This window comes from Panicum virgatum, chromosome 9K (genome assembly GCF_016808335.1).
Source record: "Panicum virgatum strain AP13 chromosome 9K, P.virgatum_v5, whole genome shotgun sequence".
NCBI classification, from domain to species: Eukaryota; Viridiplantae; Streptophyta; class Magnoliopsida; order Poales; family Poaceae; genus Panicum; species Panicum virgatum.
Window position 1 is genome coordinate 69127726 of NC_053144.1, and position 20452 is coordinate 69148177.

Here is a 20452-nt window from a genome sequence, read left to right on the forward strand (position 1 = left end):
GAACTGCGGCTGGTCGTGCCAACTGCCATGGTCCACGGCCGGTAAAAAGTTTGCCGTTTTTTCGTACCGGTCCATAGGACACTGGACACGTACGGCGCACGGTTTGCGGCGCCCGTGCTAGTATAGCTGACGGGCACGCGCGTGCCTGAGGCGAGGGATGAGGAGGAAACCACACGCATGCGGCGGTTGCACGAGTGGATCAAGTGGTGGGGTCCGTGAGAGCTACGAATGAGGAGGTCCTTAACAAACGTCGGGAATCCTAGGCAAGAATTTTCAGGTAAATAATAAATGAGAAAACGGGAAAAAAACAGAGACAGGGCCCGCATCCACCGTCCATCTCTCAGCGTGGTCAGATCGCTAGTAGCCGCGGAAATAGGCTGCTGCTAATTGCTACAGTTGCAATGCACCCCTTGACATCATCCAGAATTAATCAAGTCCCGAGAAGAAATAACCTGTGTGATTGTTTCCCGTCTAAGTTTCTGACCGCCTTCATCATCCCTCCAATGTGGCCAATCTACCAGTGTCACGCCACATGTACCTCTACATAATTATTTCATCAGTGGCAATCTACTGTGCTGTAGATGGTTAGATACGCTGGATGATGGAGGAGTTCGGGCATAGTATGTAGCAGCTAAACAAATTAAGGGGATCTTTAAGAATCGAAATGTGGGTTCATTCCCCGAGCTACCGTTAGGCCACATCATCAATTTTTTTCCTACCGTTTGATTCCGATCGGATGGAACTAAACACTGCCCGATGTGAACACGTCGCCCGTCCCGCCTACTCTGGATGTCTCTTTCCGTTTCTACAGCCATCGATCGGGAACAGCCGCAGTCAATTAAAAATAACATTCCTGACACTTCCCCTTCCGCATCCCAGTTCCCAGCCAGTGAAAATCACCGTCGCCCCTTCTACTTCTGAATTCCAACAAAAAACTCCCTCAGCCGACGTCGACCCGGGCGGAGTAGAGCTCGCTGCTCCACCACCTCCTAGGTATGTAGTCTCCCCCAGCTCCCCTGCCTTCTGCACTCGCATATCATCCGGGCGGCGCGGCAGCCTGCACCCGCGACAGTCCCTTTCCATTGCTGATTCCCGTCCCTCTAGATAGCGTCACCCCTGTCTCTTCACCTTCACATGGATGCGCCATTCGTCGCTCTCTTCTCGCCGAGGATGCGCCACCCTCCCCCTCCCCTCACTGTCGGGAAACGCCACCTTGTGGGCGCGCGGGCTCGGCGCAAATCCAGGTGGCAGCGGCGCCCACTCACCCGAGTGCTCCGTGCGGCGGCGCATGGGCTACTGCGGAGGCTGCGCCGGTGGCGGCGGCAGCTTACGCGCGTGCTCCGCGGGCATACTGACTCGGCACAGTCACAAATTGCAGCGGCCGAAGCTCACCCAGGTGCTCCGTGCGGCGGCTCCTGGGCTGATCCGGAGACTCGTGGCGGCGGGATTCAAAGAAGCCGACGAGGTCGAGGTCCCCATGAGCGCGAGCGAGACTTCCGCGAGCTGCTACTCCTGCTGGTGCCGCGCTCCCATCTGTCCCCGGACGGCCTCAATCCTCCGAGAAAACTGCAAAAAACGAACGCCCCTGACTCCCTCCTCTACTCAAATTGCCTGTCATGTGCTTGACAAATTGCCTGTCAAGAAGTGCATATGGATAAAGCATGTGAATGCTCACGATGTTTTCATATTCTAGCAATTCTATTCATTTTAGAAATGGTCTAGCAATTCTTTTTAAAAAAAATTACATCAATGTTTTCATACATAAACTAGGCTCATCTCTTTCATTCTTTTGCAGAGTAGCTATATCATTGACAATGATACCAATACAGGTACTACAAATACTATATCCAATCATATATTTTTTACAATTACATATATATTTTATAAAATGCAAATTTCAATCACAGGGTGAGCTTAGTACAATATCTGATCTGTGTCTATCAACAACAAATGTTGTTTTACATGTAAGAGTATCAAGGATGTGGGAATTCAGAGGAGGAAATGAAAGAGGAAATATAAAGCATCTTGACTTGGTTTTCATTGACCTGAAGGTATTTTCGTGATCAATACAAGTACTAATATAAACCCAATATATGCATGTGTATATTCCAACATTCCTAATCTATGTCACAAAAATTTCCACATGCAGGGTGATGCAATCTATGCTGAAATACTACCAGATGTAATACCAATTTTAAATCCTCAGCTGAGCAAAAAATAATCATTTTCATTGGCAAGTTTGTAGTTGAAAAAGCTAAACCTGGATATAAGGTGGTGCAGAACCCATATATGCTAAGGCTCAACAGAAGGACTACCATTGTCAAATCAAATACTCATGATCTGGAATTTCCAAAGTACACATTCTCATTGACTCCAATCGAAATATTGTCACAGTTTGTCAAAAATAAAGAACGTTTCCTAGGTATATTCTCTTCTCAACATCAATGACCCTCTTACAATTATTTATTCTACAAATGTATGCATTTATAGTTCATTAACATGTAAACATTATTTCAGATGTACTTGGAAAAATCACTGCTGTCTCAAATCCTGCAGTAGTGCGTAACACTGCAGGAGACCTCATGATGAGAAGAATAATAAAACTGCAGGACCTAAGGTATATCTTCAGTCCATAATATTTGATATCTAATATTTCCATCCCAAATATGATCAGTAATACAAGTATCAAACAAAACTTTAAACAAGGGAAATACAATAGATTTATCTCTATCAGGCATGCGGGCTCTAGAGTTTGATGGTGATGCTGTCCTTCAAATTGGACAAAAGAATCATATAATTGCTATCTTCGTTGGCACCTTAATGAAACAATATAAAAATGGAACACATTTTCTAAGTGGAACAGCAGCTTGTCGCTGGTATATCAACGAGAATGATATACCTGCAATAAAAGCGTTTCAGAAAAGGTACACACTTTCCCTACAACTAATTTTACATGTCTCTGCAATTTTGTACATAAATTTAATTGCTTTCTTGAACCTGACCACACATCAGAGAAGCTATTGGTTTTTCTACTAAGCCAAATATAATCTATATAGATAAAAAATAGTAAAATAACTTCTGTTATACATCAAGTCAGTAAAAATGTGATCTCTCTCTTTGCACAGTTAGTAAATATAATACCTAAGGAGAATTCCTTCGATGTAAAATAATTTGTAAATTACTGTGTATACTCACCTCAAATATTAAGAATATACTTTAATCCAATAATAGTAGACAAAGGATCATAAATATTGATTCTGCAGACATTGGGCATGTACGTGTGAGTGCAGACCACAAAGAATTCCTTTCTAACAACTTAATTCAAGTGTAATACTCACATCCAAAATTGCATATACTCTTAAGTCTTTCCTTTTTCCAAATTAAATCAGAAATACTTTTACCCTTAAAGTTCTAAAGTCACTCGTGCTTACTACTCTATGCATGCATGTTATTTGTAAAATATATAAATACACTATGCACACATAATATATTCTCATGATCATTTTTGTTTATCTTTCAGCTTACCAGTGGACGCAACAGCTGTTGAAAAAATTGATTTACCAAATGAGGATCAGACTGATGTAGCTTTTGAAGAAAAGAAAATGTTACAACTGAACGACATATTGACAACTTCATTGTCATGTACTGTTTTCATCTTTTATATCATATATCCAAGCCTACAATCTTATACTTCTTTATTTTAAAGGGTGAACGATATCAGTGCACTGTAACGATCATAGGAATACCGGATAAACAACATTAAGTACATATACTAAAGGGCCAAGAATCGGCACAAGCTCATGAGTCGTGGCCCCACGTGGGGCCTGTCCACTGTTCATGCGGGTCCCACATACTATTCAGGCGGGACCCACATGGGGCCCACGTACTATTCAGGCAGGACCCACATGGGCCCAAGTACTATTTAGGCGGGACCCGCGTGGGGCCATGATTCTATTAAGTTAGTCTCTTTATCTTGGAAAAAAATATTTTCCTTCCATTATTTGACAATACAAAATATATTTAACTACTTCCTACATACAAAAATAATAGCTAAACTTTGTATACTATATTCACATGTCGTAGTTGTACTATTTCTTGGGTTTGGATTTCCCTCCGTAAATTCACAAAATATAATTAAACTATTCATTCATTTCTAATCTTATTTTTTTCCTACTAAAGTAATTAAATTATACCTACTGACACAAAAAAAATCCTAAGAAAAAATTACCTGTACCTCTATACTACAATGCTTGAGATTGGCGCGCTCTCAGACACAGAACTACTATGCCGCTTTACTGTAATTTTTAGATTTAACTCAATACATCAATACGATGTTGCTTCGAACATAATAGCAGATAATATCTTTCCATTAATATTTTAGGTCCTCGTTTTTTGTATAGGCACGCGTAGCGCACCAACCTGACTAGTTGGTGCTATCGTGCTTGTCGTGTATGCTCATCAAAAATGATATCAACACCTGATGGGTTCCAGTGTACAAAGGATGGAGACTTCCCTTCAAAAATAACATTGGTGCTATCGTGCTTGTCGTGTATGCTCATCAAAGATGATATCAACACCTGATGGGTTCCAGTGTACAAAGGATGGAGGCTGCCCTTCAAAACAATTTGAATGGAAGTAAGAAAGTCTAAACCTAAATAAAACTGTACTTATTTCACTTCTCTACTAAATTAAATTAATCAAACAAATACTTGCAATCTTTCATGTGCAGGTACAAAATTCCATTTATAGTTGCAGACGACACATATAGTCTTGAGTTCATGATGTTCGAAAGAAGAGCTGTTGAACTTATTGGTAAGAGTGCTGAAACATTAAGAAAATACAATGATCTAGATATAATTCCAAGCGACATTTCACAATGGATTGGCCACAAGTTCACATTTGTCGTAAGGATTCTATATAAAAAGAGTATGAGGACTGAACATCCGTCATTTGAGGTCCTGTCGATAAAAGAACGCCATGGAAAGCAGGATGTACTTCCATTATTAAGCACTCAGTCATCCCCACTAGGACAAGGAACATCATCAGCTATAGTTGCAACCAAGGATCTACCAGAACTAATGACTATATCTTCTAAAACACCAACAGATTAGATAACATTGTATAAGCACCGATGATATCATACTGAAACAGAATACGCTTCCATTTTAGATTATGCATATATTGCTAATATATTATTCATACTGTAGAAACTTGCAATGCTAACTCAATCCATAGGAGAATTTGATGATATGGACATTGATAAGTCACCAGGGTAAACATTCACTCACATATTCTCATATATACCTCTACTTGATAATGCATAATCTATAATCTAATAAAATACTTTTCATCTCCACTACAAAAATTGGGATGACAAACCATCTGACACACCACTTGCAACTAAAAGAAGGCCTTATGATGATATTGAGGATGAGGACAAAAAGAAGGTCTTCAAGAAAGGCAAGAAGTAACAAGTTACAACAGGTACTTCAATACTTAATACTTTATACATACCTATTAACTCAATAAAATCAATAGAACTAGCATAATATTGTACAGCTAATTAATATTGGAGTTGCATATTACTGCTTGAAAGATAGAAGAGGAATACATATATATAGCTTTGCTGCCATGTTAAATTGCTGAATTTTCTGCATTCCATATTAAAATATAACTTTTCATCTTACATTTTGTGAATTTAGCTCCAATAATCCTACAATCTATTTTTTCCATCTTTTGTTTTAACTTTGCCTTCTCTTCTTTTTTTTCCCAGATATTGGCCACGCAACAGCTATTTTGGTGCTTACTATAGAACTAGCTTTTGTCGCTTCCAACCGGACACACTCATATCCACACTACTTTTGCAGTGGCACTCATTTTGGTGTATATAATGCCACTTTTCTTATTGTGTTCCTTCAAACTTGGGTTACATGATAGTTGCAACACTAAATGTGCCTCTTATGAAATGTATTGATATATTATTATGTACGAAACCATAAACTACTATGAACGTCGATATATTATATATGTTCCAATTCTACTTCCTTGTCATGCCTATAATATATAAATGAGTTTCTGATGGTTTAAGGATGGCGTCTTGCTGAGGAAGTAGCTGCTGTCATGATCAGCCAAGGCGACGATATAGGCACAGGACACGAAGCTGTACACTTCTTTTCAAACAGCTTACATCAACATATTACAATCATTTTCGAAATACATGTATTCAAATATCTTCAACATATGTAATTACGCATACTACGTACTTGACCACTTTGGTAAACTTCGTCTCCAACTCCTAGGTGTTCAGAAACCGCAGGGAAAATAGATCAGCAAGCTTTGATGTGCCAAAAACAAATGGACCACCAATGGCCCAGCGCGGCAACGCCGCGAGTCCTTTCTAGTTATTCTGAAAAATGGGCAAGAAAACCAGCGGGAGAGAATGAGAATGGCGGTTGGGACCGAGTGGTGGGGGCGCCGCCTCCCTCTTCTTAAGGGGCAGTTACTGCATGCTAATCAATCTGCACGCGCCTGTTTATACTCGACTCGAGCAGCCGCCGCCTCGTCCTCCTCTTCCTCCTCCCCTTGACTCCCCCTGTCCTGCGGTCTTGCCCTGGGCAGTTGAGCTTCGTTCGATTCACCCGCAGCGAGACACTAGCATCGACTGCAGATCACCCCCGGCCATGGCGCTCAGCTTCCACCCGACAACCGCCCCGCTGTTCGGCTGCTACGTCCCCGCCCCCGACGCCCCGGACCTGAGCTTTCTCCAGGACGTCCACCCCGAGGTCACCAACGCGCTGCTCGGCTTCGTCTACGACCCGCTCGACCCCGCCAACGCCGCGCTCGACGACCTCCTCAACCTCCCGCCCCACGACGACGACGACGCATTCCTCAGGCGCCCAATCCACGGCGACGGCAAGGTCGAGCGGCATTGCGCCAAGAGGCAGCGCGCATGCGGCGACGACGCGTGGCTCGGCGCCGGCCTTGCGCGCATCGGCGCCGGCCAGCAGAGCAATGGCGGAGGCAACCCGCAGGTGTCGGCACTGCCGGAGCTCCCGAACGAGTTCGTCCTGCCACTGCCCCTGCCGCTGCCGCTGCCCCCGCCCCCGCCCCCGCCGCAGCTCCCGGAGCCCGCCGCGGACGCGAAGAAGGCCACGGGCAACGTGTCCCAGTCCGTGCAGAGCGCCGCGGCGAGGCAGCGCCGTAAGCGGATCAGCGAGAAGACGGCCGAGCTGTCGCGGCTGATCCCCGGCGTCCACAAGATGAACACCACCGAGATGCTGGAGGAGGCCGCCTGCCACGTGAAGCTCCTGCAGGCCCAGGTCGGCGTGCTCGCCCTCATGCGCACCGTCGGCTCAACCGAGGTACATACATACGCAATCCATAATTCACCACATTTTATTTCTCAGTCTCGAATTTCTCTATCGATGTCCAAATTAAATTCCTTCAGCGCATGCATTGCGTGCAGAATGAAGAGGTGGCATCCATGGCGCAGGAGCAGATGCACGCGCTGCTGGTGCGCGGCAGCGTGCAGGAGCGGCTGGCCGCGGAGGGCAAGTGCCTGGTGCCGAGGAAGCTGGTGGACGCCGTGGCCGGCGACAGCTCCGTCAAGTCCAACGCGCTGGTGAGCAGGGACCTCGGCCGGTTCATGGCGTCGCTGCAGGCGGCGGGGCAGTAGAGAGAAGACGGAGTCGGCCGGACCGGTCTTGTCAAGGCCGCCGCATGCACCGGCGCGCGCACGGCTGTCCCTTTTTGAGAACGCCGCGGCGGGCGCCGATGCTGTTGTGTGTGTGTTCCTGATCCCTGACCTGACGACGTCTGTCCATAGCTGATCCGTACTAGACTGATTAGGTGATGGCATCATGTTTAATTTTGGGCTGCTTAATTATCTTTTTGTGTTCATGAACGCCGGTGTTTATGACGGCGCATTTCAATTAATCCCCATTGATTAGCTACTATAGCTAGTTTAATTTGGGCTGTGAATTTACATGCCCCCCAGCATTAGGGATTGAGACTATCAGTAAGTTAATTTGGCGACTTCTGGTTGCAGCTTGTTGTTCCTTCCAATAAAATAAAGTTTTGCATGGTAAAAAACACAAACGATGTCTTTGTCACTGTGCTTGTGTTTCATATTCACTTAGCAAGCGAGTAAACTTCAGGTTCTGTACGGTACGGCACCTGCACAGTCGCTTGGCTTATGCGAGCCATGCAACTGCCTCGCACGACATGATCCTCGGCCATGCACGGGCGTGACCTGGTCTCTCGCAACCGTCGCTGACTTTCCTCTTGGAAACCTCCTCGCTAGTCTGAGAGTGGGTCAATAGTAATTTTCAAGAAAAAGAGTGGGTCAAAAGTTTAAAAGGGCTGAAACTTTGACAGGCCATATTGGGCTGTTGGGTAAGCAATCCCCGGCCCAAGGTGCCGCCGCCGCACCACTACTTCTCTAGTCCAATGGGCCTGTTCGATGGGCCGCGACAGATCAACGTGGCCCATCCCTCGCGACTTAGGGTTTCGTCGGCCTGCACGAGGGATCTCTATGTAAAACCAACGCCGCAACGCATCCTTTTGATTTCGCCGGCTCGCCGCCGCGGTGCAAGCATGCTGCGTTTCTAGGCTTTGCACATCTCTGCTTCTCTCATCTGTTGATTTTGTTTTCGTTTCCTTCTCTTTATTCTCTTCATCTTTTGATTTGTCTCGGATGGAAGTGAGGATCCTTTCCCCAGATGATCGACTGTGATTATACTGTGCGCAATTGTGATGCCTCCTCTTGTGAGGAGGATTTCAAGCCAGAAATCTGATCCATTTTGCATAGTCTTTCAATTTTTTTCCTCAATGTTGTTGCTTTACACGCCATTCCTGAAGATTTTGCGAAACGTCTCATGTAACGGAAGTGGACAGTGAAACTGACCTTAAAAACCAGGCCGGCGCGACGATAGTCCAACCGAACATAACAATCTGAGCTGTATCTGAAGTACCCTAAAGAGAAAAGGCAGGGCGCTGTCCTCTCTACTAGCAGTAGCAGTGCCCCCGTAAACTTTAGGAACATCATGTTCATCGTTATTGGGTGAACCTTCGGACTCGTTCATGTGTTGGATGATCATGTCCATTGGTTCAGTAAATGATGGCACATTTTACAAAAAAATTGGGATGAAGATATTATTTTTTGCGAAACAGATGACATTTCTATATGCAACCAGTTGCCGCCAAGCAAGATGAAGATTGCCAACGCTAAGCAAGCACACGACGACGACGACCGCGGCTGCTCGCTCGCGCTGTCCCTGGCGCTGGACACCGGCGGGAGCGGTGAGGAGGGCAGCAGCCTGACGACGTCGTCGGCGGGGAGCCGGATCAGCCTCGACCTGTCGCTCTCCACGTTGGATCATCCATCGTCGAATTGACCGACCTCTGCGCGGCGGCGTGTGCTGCCCATGCAAGGGGTGCAGTATGGGCCTAGGTGGGCCTCTTGGTGTAGCATTATAACAATTTTTGCCTGGTGTCCTTGTAGCCCTTTGGCCCATACGGCCCAGATGTAATAGCAGCCAAGTTTCCGCTACATGCCTATGGTGTGCACTAAGAAGAGCTTATATCCCTAGATCTCGATCTAACCTAAAAGGCATGCGTGATCAGTCTAACAGATTTTGAAATCCGTATGAAAAATATTTGCGTAGAGAAGAACCGGTTCAAAGAATTTATATTTCTCTTGTCTTTTTTTCCTTTGCAGATTACGGTTGTGATTTTTGCATTATTTAGTACATTTATAAACATATACGGTAGCACAAATCCCCGTCGTGTTTACCATTTTATCTTGTCGCCGATAGAATGGTATCGAACAGAACAGTTTAAATCCGAAGCAAATATGATAAATATTAGCAGACCAGGACATGAATCAAACCTATGTAAGATTTAAATTTTGGGTTCATCACAAACAAGTAAAACTGTTGCAAACAAGTTAAAGAGGGACTTCTAAGACGCACGTATGAGAAAGGAAATAATTTTTTAACCTATAGGACACAAACACGTCTAAAAATAAACAAACGATCTACGAGGTCCGGACCGACGTGCACCTCGTACATGATGAGCTCCTAAAAAAATGCGCAGCCAATTCAACGAAGCGCGCCGCCGGCCGGGCCCGCCGTGCAATGCATGCATGCGTTTACATGGTGTATTGACCGCCGACATGTCGATCCCCCGGAGCTTGGCCAACAATTCGAGGTGGAAAGTGCTCTGCTAACCAAGACGAGGTTATTCAGCACAACAGTTGCGATGCTTCGTTTTCTTGGCAGGACATGCTTATTCAGCAGAACAATGCATGCGTATGCGTTTACATGGTGTAGTAGGGCGACTTGACAGCCGAGATGTCGATGCCCCGAAGCTTGGCCGGCGACTCGAGGTGGCCCCTGAGCGTGCTCGTCTCGCGGAACCTGGCCACCTCCGCCCGCCGCCTGGCCTGCTCGGCGATCTCCGAGAGCTCCGCCGCGTAGCTGCCCCTGCCACCGGCGCCCTGCAGCTCCGACGAGTCGGGGGCCGGCAGGCCGTGCAAGCTGCGCTGCGTCGTCGCCCACTGCGCCTCGCGCTCCTCCCGGCCGTACTCCTTCTTCGTCGTGAAGGCCGTCTTGTTCTGGACATTGTTCCAGGCCCTGCCGCTCAGCACGTAGCGGACGGCGAACTTGAACAGGTCCAGGGGCACGAACGTCACCAGGCTGTAGAGCCAGATCACGCCCGCCCAGCCCCACCCGATGGGCTGCATCTTGGCGAACCCAGACTTCCAGTAGACAGCAATCAAGGTGGCGATCTGAAGAAATTAAACCACGGCAATTAGGATCATCAACATGCTCCTGTGCAGCAGTGTGCAGGATCAGCTAGCTGCTTACAATCTGCGCGATGACGAAGGCCGCGCCCAGCATCAGGCCGGGGCGCTCCGCGAAGCACCAGCTGCGCGACCGAGTCACGAAGATGAGGCCCTGACTAATGATGCTCACTTGCAGGTACAGGGCCGACATCATCTCCTCATCGCTGCCCCTGATCGATCTCACGTGGAAAGTGCTCTGCATGCAGTCCAAACCAAGACGAGGTTATTCAGCAGAACAGTTGCGATGCTTCGTTTTCGTGGCAGGACATGCTTACCGAGAAGAAGTCTGTGCTCTTCATGGCCCTGAAGAAGATGACAGTCACGACGGCCATGTAGGTTCCATACACAGTGCCCGTGGCAAATATCTCATTCAGCTTCCAGCTATCAGGGTGTGGGGAAGGTTTTACTCGGTCCTTTGAGATAGTCATGGTTGTGCCTGAAATCATACAGCAAGAAAAGTTCAGCGCATTTATTTTTTTTAAAAAAAATCAGCATATCGGTATTGAATGAATGTTCAGATTTCTGTTCTCCTCTGAATCTGCATTGTAAACCTACCGTCGTTCAGAATGGCAATGATCAGAATCATGAACGGTGAGAAATCAAATTTCCAGATAAGTGCAATCAGCATGAATCCAAGCCGCACAACGACGACAACAGGTTAGATTTTTCTCAATAATAAAATAAAATAAAATTCATTGTGCTACAGGTTGATGCTTCTATAGCCCGAGGAAAAAAACTTACCACAATACGAATTGTAATCGAAACTGCATATATCTGCAGAAATTACAAGAGCAGAAAATAAGTGTAATTGTCGCTGAAAGTAAAAAGGAAGGCATGCTCCTAACATGCAGCAGCAAGTTGAAATCCAATTCTCACAGTGTAATTCTTCATCCTCTGGAAGATGGCCCGGCTTGTAAGCACGGCACTGATAATGACACTGAGCCCTTCTAGAGTAAGCACAATGTCAGAGGCACTCCTTGCTGCATCAGTAGCACCAGCCACGGCAATTCCGATATCCGCCTTCATCAACGCAGGCGCGTCGTTCACGCCATCTCCGGTCATCCCACATGTGTTTCATCTCCTGCAGCTTCTTAACGATCTCATACTTGTGCTCTGCATCAAAATGCAGCTATGTCAGACTGCATCAATGAAATTAAATCTGCAGTGTAATTGACTGAAAAAAAACAACAATGCAATGCTCACCTGGGAAGACACCGGCAAAACCGTCAGCCTTCTCGATCAAATTGTCCACTGGGATTGAAGCGGTAGCCTCATCTTTGTTCTGCCCAAGCAGAGCTGACGATGGGTACATGTTAGTGCCCATCCCTAGCCGTCTCCCGGTCTCCTTGGCAATGGCAAGCTGATCACCTGTAGGATGTCAAAATAGTGTCAGCTTGCTCGAACAATTTCTAATTAAGGTCTGTAGTGTGAAGTAGTAGAATTAGGTGATGAAAGACAGAATGTACCAGTGATCATCTTCACGTTAACACCGAGGTTGAGAGCACGTGTGATGGTGTCAGCACTGTCTGATCGGGGTGGGTCAAGCAGAGGAAGAAGTCCGACGAACTCCCAAGGCTCTCTAGGGCTTTCTTTGCTCTTCTCTGGGACTACCCGTAAAGCATGGCAAATGTCAGAATACATAGTACGTTACTCGAAGATGTAAAATTGACTGCGTTCTGAAAAAGATAAGTCATGCCTGTCTTGCAACTGCAAGAGATCGAAGGCCACGCTCGGGGTACTTGTCGATCACAGTGTTAACCAGGTTCCTGACGTTATCTCCACAGTTGTAGAGGTCCAAGATCTACATGGATATGGATACATGACATGGTTAGTAACAGATGTGATCCGTGCAGGAAGAAATTAAAGACATTTTTTTCGGTGGGAGACAATGATAAACAAACAACCTGCTCAGGTGCGCTTGTCGACGGGGTTGAAGGGGAGGAAGTGAACCTCCTCGATGCCGTCCCTGTCCCCCTTGGGATCACTCCGCATGCCGACCATGGCGGCGTCGATGGCGTCCTGGTTCTCCACCCTGGATGCCCTGGCGGCAAACAAGACGACATCGTCCTTCTCAACGCCCGTGGCAAAGATCTTAACAAGGCTGCGGTCGACGCTTAGCTTGTTGAGGGTGAGCGTGCCGGTCTTGTCGCTGCCGAGCACGTCCATGCCAGCCATCTCCTCGATGGCCGTCATGCGCTTGGTGATGGCTCCCTGCTCCGATAGGCGGTGCGAGCCGATGGCCATGGTGACCGAGAGCACGGTGGGCATGGTGATGGGGATGCCGCCGATGAGAAGCACGAGGAGGTTGTCGATGCTGTCGCGGTACCGGCGGTGCTGGATGGGGTACATGACGATGATCTCGATGATTATGCCGACGGCGATGGAGGCGATGCAGAAGTTGCCGATGGACGTGAGCACCTTCTGGAAGTGGCCGACATGATTGGTGCTGTCGACTAGGTGCGCGGCCTTACCGAAGAAGGTGTGGACGCCCGTGGCGATGACGACGGCCTCGATCTCGCCCTGCTTGCACGTGGAGCCCGAGTAGACACTGCTGCCGGGTTCTTGGTGACCGGGAGGCACTCGCCGGTGAGAGCCGACTGGTCGATCTTGAGGGGATCGCCCTGGAGCAGGCGCGCATCGGCCGGGACGATGTTGCCGAGCTTGATGCTTATGATGTCCCCGGGGACGAGGACCGCCGCGTCCTCGTCGCTCCAGCGGCCGTCACGGAGCACCTTGGTCCTGGGCGCGAGGTTGGCCATGAGCTCCTTGGCAACGCTCCCGGCGTTGTTCTCCTCAATGAACGAGATGGTGGAGTTGAGGACGAGGAGCACGACGATGCCGACGAAGTCCTGCCAGTCCGGTGGCCTGTGGTCGCCATTGGCGAGGCCGATGGCGATGACCGCGGCCATCTCCATCACCCACGACAGCGGGTTCCACATGAACCCTAGGAACTTGAGCACCTTGCTCTCCTGCACGCACGGCACAATATAATTGTCACACACGACGTGAACTAACCTGAATCAGATCTAAACAGTATACACATAAACGGGAAAGAAAAAAAAGAAAAGGAGCTAGATCAAGTTAGCTACACTAGACGGATCGATCATGATCTAACCTTCTTTTCTTCCAATTTGTTGGTGCCAAACATGGCGATGCGTGCCTGGGCATCGGATGTGGTGAGGCCTTTGCTGCTGCACTTGAGTTTGACAAACACCTCCTTCACCGGGATGTTCTCCTGCGAAGTGGACGCATTGTTAATTACATCGAAACAAAGAGCACACAACTGAAGGCCGATCTCAAAACTTCAAAACTATCTGACCAAAAACAACACTGCAAAGCGGATCGACAGATCGATTGGAAGACGAAAACGCCACAAACGAACGAAAAAGACGCAGATCGAATCAATTCTAACTAGATCGACGGACTCATGCTTGATCTCGTCGTGGCCCTCGTCCATGGCGGCCGCAATCGCCGCGGGGCAAAACCCTGGCCGCCCTAAACCTCCCACGAGAAAACGTTGCGCTATTTGCTGCTGCGTGGGTCAACGCTTGCGGTTCTCTTGACAAGTTGATGATAATATGCAACACTAGGGCCAAGAAACCAAAACCCGTTCGTGTACCATAACGAATGTACACCGTCAGATTTTCCCTGTTTTTAGAAAAAGAAAAAAAAGAGCCCGATTGATGCAGCTCGCGTAGGGGGCTCATATGCATTTTGTGGAAGATAGATAAGCTATCTATTTTTAAAGTCCATTTGACCCAATTAGTTGCTGCAAATATGTTTAACATTTTGATAGCATTAACTCAACATTTGTTATAAATAGCAACATTTGATTTCAAATTGTTGGAACTGTAAAGAGAAAATGTTGAAATTGGAAGCGCGAAATATTGAAAATACTAAATTAAAATATTGAAGGCGCTTCTTCTCCGACGAGCAATCTTCTTCTCCGGCGAGCTCGGCGTGCATCGGCGGCCCGAGCGAGCGGGCGGCGGTGGCTGGCGAGCATGGCGGGCGGCGGCGGCACAGGCGGGCGCGACCTCAGCGTGCGGGAGTGGCAGCTCGCCAAGCTCAGCGCGCGGAGCCGCGGAGGCGCGTGCGGGCAGCGGTGGCGGCAAGTCAGGCGCGACGTGCGGGACAAGAGGGCGGCGGGGCAGGGAGCGCCAGCGGCAGTGGGGTGCGCGAGCCGCGTGGGATGGCGGCGGGGGTAGGGAGGGAGCGCGCAAGTGAGAGCAAGGTTAACCAAACCGGTGGGAACCGGTCCGGTTTGACCGGTTACCGGTCAAACCGGTCCGGTTCCGGTTCCGGCCGGTACCCAACCGGCCAAAATTCAAATTTTAAATTTGAATTCAAAAAATGAAAAATTCCCAAAAAATTCCTAAAAATACTTCAAGGTGTGATGAATCTAATGGTGTCAAATTTTCTCAAAAATTCATTCATTTAGTATAGTTTGTGGGAATTTAAAGTTAAATCAAAAAAGAAAAAGAAAAAAAATGGACCGGCCCATGAAGGCCCACCGATCAAACCGGTCAAACCGGCCGGTAAACCGGTCAAACCGGTCGGTAAACCGGTAAAACCGGCCGGTAAACCGGTTGCACGGGAGCTTTTGAATTTCAAACCGGTCAAACCGACCGGTAAACCGGTAAAACCGGCCGGTAAACCGGTCAAATCGGCCGGTAAACCGGTCGGAACCGGTTGCACGGGAAAATTTGAATTTATTTGAATTTAGATTTGAATTCAACCGGTTTCCACCGGTAACCGGTCAAACCGGTCCGGTAAACCGGAACCGGAGCCCGGCGGTTACCAGAAACCGGTTGGGAAATAAAACCCTGAGTGAGAGAGGGTGAGAGTTAGGGTTTGGTTGTGTCGATCCAACGGTTGCAAAGGGTTGCACGAATCTCAAACACTAGAAGACGTGGAAGAAAAAATCTACCGGAAGATATATAGGATTGGCGGACTCCCGTAACCACACAACCATGGGCCAGAAGAAGCTACCAGAAGAGGGCCCAGCTCAGCCCATACCCAAAGCCCCCAAATCCAAAGCACACTAGTCACCTCGCCATTCGCCCGACCACAAGCCGCACCAAACCCGCAGCGCCCGTCCATCGACGAGACGACGTCGCCGGCGAGAGAGAAGGGGAGACAGTGACAGATGGAGGCGGCGGCGGCAGCGGCAGCGGCAGCGGCCGGCGTGCAGCTCGGCTCCTCCAAGCCCCAGATCGCCACGCAGGAGGAGATGGCGGAGGCCCGGGTGCCGCTCGCCTACCGCGACCAGTGCGCGCACCTCCTCATCCCGCTCAACAAGTGCCGCGTCTCCGAGTTCTACCTCCCATGGAAGTGCGAGCCCGAGCGCCACGCCTACGAGAAGTGCCAGTACGAGCTCGTCATGGAGCGGATGCTCCAGATGCAGAGGATCCGCGAGGCGCAGGAGGCCAAGGTCAAGGGCGGCGCCTCCATAGGCCTCATCCCGGCCACCGCCAAGCTCGCCTGATCCGGCCCCGCTCCGATCCGGTTGATTTAGGTGAGCTCCGATCCCGTCACGCCGTTTCGAATTTGTTCTGGATTTTGACGTTCGTCTTAGGTCCCTAGGAATTTTAATTGCGTGTGTGTCGAATCATGCGCCCTTTTGTTAGGGGAAGCAACACTGATCGGGTAATTACTCAGTTTTTGCGTGGACATTGGGTTAATTTGTGGGCACTCGATAGTAATAAGCTGCTCAATGAATATTTATTGTTCTCAGGAGTACTGATTTGGGGTAAAATGTAGAAATGTGACTTTGATTGAAGGTAACATTATGCAAGCTTGCTGTGAATATTTGAGACTTCGACATGAAACACAATATGTTTATGTACACGGACATCTCAGATCACTCCTGATGTCATTTCCTTGTTGCCCCGTGCTTACTGCAGTTCCAAAGTTTATGCTGTAAATCTGTAGGTTCCTATATCCCCAATTGTGATGTTCATGAATCATGAGCATAAAACAGTGCTAAAATGTTCAGAGACCAATCTAGTTAGTAGGCAACATAATTTGAATTCATGATGTCCGCCTTGCAATCTGAATTTTTGCAGCTGCAAAACAACCTGAAATTTGCTCATGGTCTGTTTGGTTATATTGGAATGGGAACTCACATTCTGGCTCACAGCTCCTTCAGCCATTGGAAGGAACAGTACTTTATCAAGGCCTAGATTTTGGTTTATACGACCGATTTTGAAATCTGAAGCTGTCTGACTATGGCAGACAATTTACTGGGCCAGCAGGTTAGTTTAGCTACTTGGGCGTGAAAACACATTAATTGCATTGAAGCGTCAAATTCAATCAAAATCTGCAATAATAAATGTCATGTGAGCTTTCCTATGCCAATGTGCAGCATATTGTATAGGATATATCTACCGGCTACAGATTGCTGCAGACAATGTTGAATTTGAAGGAACCTGCCGAGATTCCATTTATAATGTATTGAGGTGTCATATCTATTAAATAAATGGAGATACCATTTCATAATCACAATGTTCTTTTTTAAATGTAACACCACCTAGCACCTTAGGCAGCTCTTTCCAGAATGTTATGTCGTTTGGGTGGATGAGGGTAAGCCTATGGTCTTCAGGGGTGCACGCTAGGCCGCATCAAAGGGGGAAAAAAAGCTTCCATACTGTTAGACATTAAGCTTGATAGTGCCAATGGTTAGGGTCTAGGGTCAGCATCTCCAGCCCCTTTGAGTGCAAGTCTTGAACAGGCTGCTTGTACTTCGTAGCGTTCGATCTTGAATACTATGTACTAGTTCCCTGTTCTTTCAATTTAATCAGGTTAAAAGCAACAGAGCATCTGCCAATATGAAAAATGCCTTAAGTTTTATATTTCTTTTGGGTCCATTTCTCATAGCATAACTGTTATGGATTGACTAGATCAGGAAGATTGGAATGCCTGGCCGGGGGCCTCCTTTTTGAGCTCTACTCAGCCCATACAGGCCCAGCCTGCTGCCATAACATAGCAGGAAAATGTAATCTCATGTTTAAAACTGAGCTAGCTGCATAATGCTGAATTTTCTGTGGGCCGCAACAAGCGCACATATGATCATATCATATAATATACCACACTCGCTGTTCCTATATGAGCAACATAAATTCATTTGCTGTATTTTACATGTTCCTATTGTAGAGGGCTAGCTGCTGGGCTTACCTTGACTATTGGCAGCTATCCCTCCAGTAGTAAGCTGGGGAAATCCTGAAAGCCAGTGAAATCATTAATCTTGTAGTGGAAATTGAGCTTTCACCCTAAATTCATCACCATTGTATCTAATTCACACACATACACTAAAAAGGCTAACAAGCTTAAGGTAGTAACTGCATGACTGGTTGAACTTGTTCATTGTAATGGGGTTTTTAGTTACAAGCATAGTGTGGTTGGTTAAGTGGATAAGTGCTGGTACATGTTTTATTTCCATCTTCTACACATAACTAATTATTAGTTCTATTTCTTTTACTATTTAGCTTTCCTTGTCTTGTGACCGTCTACAAGTTCATTCAGTGTAGTTTCAGTAACTCATCTGACGAACACTAGCATTTGTTATGAAAACCAGGGCATAGGGACTGTAAGTATGTGAGCAATAGCTGCTGTCAGTCAGCAGGTTTACCCCATGCACATCTCACATCTGATGCATGATAGGTTGAAAAACATCGGATGTGATATTTAAGGAATCTTTTGGGTATGGTCTGGATCATATGGTCACAAGCTTTCCACTGTAAAGCATGTCTTGTTAGCTTTTCTGAAGTCTTGTCTGATAATTCTGTTTGTAGCCTGTAAGCTGTGACAACAAACAACATGAAACACACGACATAATTATCGTAGCAGTAGTGCAACTAGTCCCTTTTGGCTCGATGATATTTATTTGTTTTGTTGATATTTGCTTGGAGGGACTCCCTACACTTAGCTTATGAAGTACATCTTCAGAGTTACGAATTATGACCCTCTTTGGTGAACCTTTTGGCAACTACCATATTTTTCAAAGCTGGCACTGTATGATGAAACCAATATGTTCCTTTAGGTTGTTCATATATCATAGTCGGAGTGAGAAATAATGGTGTTGCCGCACATCTTAGCTGGAGCTACATAGCTACATCTCTTGTTTTTGAGCTACAGTTTGAGTAGGCATAGAAGTTTGTTTTTATTTTGGAATCTGAAACCATAGTCTTCATGACTTTGATTATATGGACCCTTTGGTTTGTTTGTCTCCCATGTGAATGCATCACTATGACCTTTGATACCTTGCCCATGGGGGCCATGCCAGATGATGAGCAAAAATCTTCATCCCATCAGCCTATTAGGTGGCTCAGGTGCTTTTGTGCATTATTATTATTTCTTTTGGTCTGAAGCAGCGTCCAAACATAACACTGTTTCACTATGTTTCGTCTGGGATAATTTTGCTGTCTTGTTTGTTCCCCTGATGGCAGTGCTGAAACTCGCTTTGATTTTAGTTTTCAGTGATTCATGCTTATTGTTCAGTTGTATTGACCAGTTGAATTCGTTTTGGAATGTACAGGTCTGCTGGTTATCACAGCGTGCAGAGGCATTGTGCAAGAATCCTGAATGTTTGTTGTATGAACAAACATCTGTTGAATTTGGCATAAAGTTAACTGTTGTCTTCTCCCCCTCCACCTTTTCTCCTTGATGGGCATCTTCAAGTTTCATTTGATGGAATAACGAAACCTACTGTCTTACGCTTGATGACTGAATGACGCCTTGAAGTTTTGAATGCAATTCGTGGACCCTTGATATGTAGGCAGACCTACTTAATTTGTGCTGTAGGTCATGTAGACATAGCCGCTTTACCTGGGCTGTGGCTGTGCAGCAATCTATCTATTATCTATTATTTTAATACAATAGTGTTAAAAAAACCACCATGTTCGTCGAGAGGGTATAGAAATTCCCACATTAATTTAAAAAAGAAAAAGATCTGCATCGTCAGATTTTATAAAAATCTAATGGTCTATATTATTCCAAATAGTATGTTGATATTAATTTGGTATTTCCTATTAGAAGTAGACTTTATTAGTTTTTCTAACGTAAAAAGAACTGGACTCTTCCTTTCCGTAATATGTCTCCCGTCAGGTTTAAATGAAAAAAAAAGGAAAGGTGATCTAACCGATTCGTTCCTAATTAGGTGCAAATAAAAGAGGAAATATAAAAAAGGCCATGCCTATTTTTTTTACCAAATCAAAGTCAGGTTGATCAGGTTCTGATCGAGCTGACCCAAATATGCTCACCCTTATCAGTAAATAAATGATTATTTTATAATTATATCATTATATGACATAAATTGTAGGAAAATTATAAATTCATCTGTATAACGAGTCATATAGTTAGCAGTGCAACGGACATTTGACATCTTCCTTATCTCTATCTCTGCTACTAAAAAGGACGATTGGGAGCAAAAACCTTGGTGCGACCCTAGCCCTTCTCCCGTGGTGGCTCTGCCATGCGACCATTTCATCCGTCCGATAGTCATTCCGTCTCGCTTTGCTGCCGCGTGATGCATTCTGATCATTCTTAGATCTCTTCTCTTCTCTCCGTAGAATCTGTTTTTCTCTCCGTGAAACCAGCGTTCCTTTT

General features: G+C 46.5%; 1 protein-coding gene, 3 long non-coding RNA genes, 2 other non-coding genes and 1 pseudogene across 7 annotated transcripts; 6 read left to right on the forward strand and 1 right to left on the reverse strand.

The window, feature by feature from the left end:
• Positions 1-889: 889 nt before the first annotated feature.
• On the forward strand, positions 890-3622 carry LOC120648911. Of its 2 annotated transcripts, XR_005665119.1 has the most exons (6): positions 890-993; positions 1796-1829; positions 1908-2051; positions 2150-2422; positions 2518-2617; positions 3521-3622. It is a non-coding gene; the product is annotated as an uncharacterized LOC120648911 (long non-coding RNA). The 2 variants fall into 2 exon arrangements; XR_005665118.1 differs by lacking the exon at positions 890-993 and having other exon boundaries at positions 1603-1829.
• Positions 3623-4433: 811 nt separating this feature from the next.
• Positions 4434-4924, forward strand: LOC120648912. The gene is made up of 2 exons (XR_005665120.1): positions 4434-4635; positions 4852-4924. It is a non-coding gene; the product is annotated as an uncharacterized LOC120648912 (long non-coding RNA).
• A 258-nt stretch (positions 4925-5182) lies between these two features.
• Positions 5183-6044, forward strand: LOC120648913. Its single transcript, XR_005665121.1, has 2 exons — positions 5183-5272; positions 5774-6044. It is a non-coding gene; the product is annotated as an uncharacterized LOC120648913 (long non-coding RNA).
• Positions 6045-8695: 2651 nt separating this feature from the next.
• Positions 8696-8800, forward strand: LOC120653041. The gene has a single exon (XR_005666737.1). It is a non-coding gene; the product is annotated as a small nucleolar RNA Z103 (small nucleolar RNA).
• Positions 8801-8980: 180 nt separating this feature from the next.
• LOC120653098 lies at positions 8981-9129 on the forward strand. The gene has a single exon (XR_005666783.1). It is a non-coding gene; the product is annotated as a small nucleolar RNA snoR74 (small nucleolar RNA).
• A 750-nt stretch (positions 9130-9879) lies between these two features.
• On the reverse strand, positions 9880-14420 carry LOC120647438 (annotated as a pseudogene).
• Positions 14421-15889: 1469 nt separating this feature from the next.
• Positions 15890-19621, forward strand: LOC120647437 (NADH dehydrogenase [ubiquinone] 1 beta subcomplex subunit 7-like). Its single transcript, XM_039924232.1, has 2 exons — positions 15890-16364; positions 19383-19621. The coding sequence occupies exon 1, from the start codon at positions 15996-15998 to the stop codon at positions 16332-16334; it is 339 nt and encodes a 112-aa protein (XP_039780166.1). The 5' UTR covers positions 15890-15995; the 3' UTR covers positions 16335-16364; positions 19383-19621.
• Positions 19622-20452: the final 831 nt, after the last annotated feature.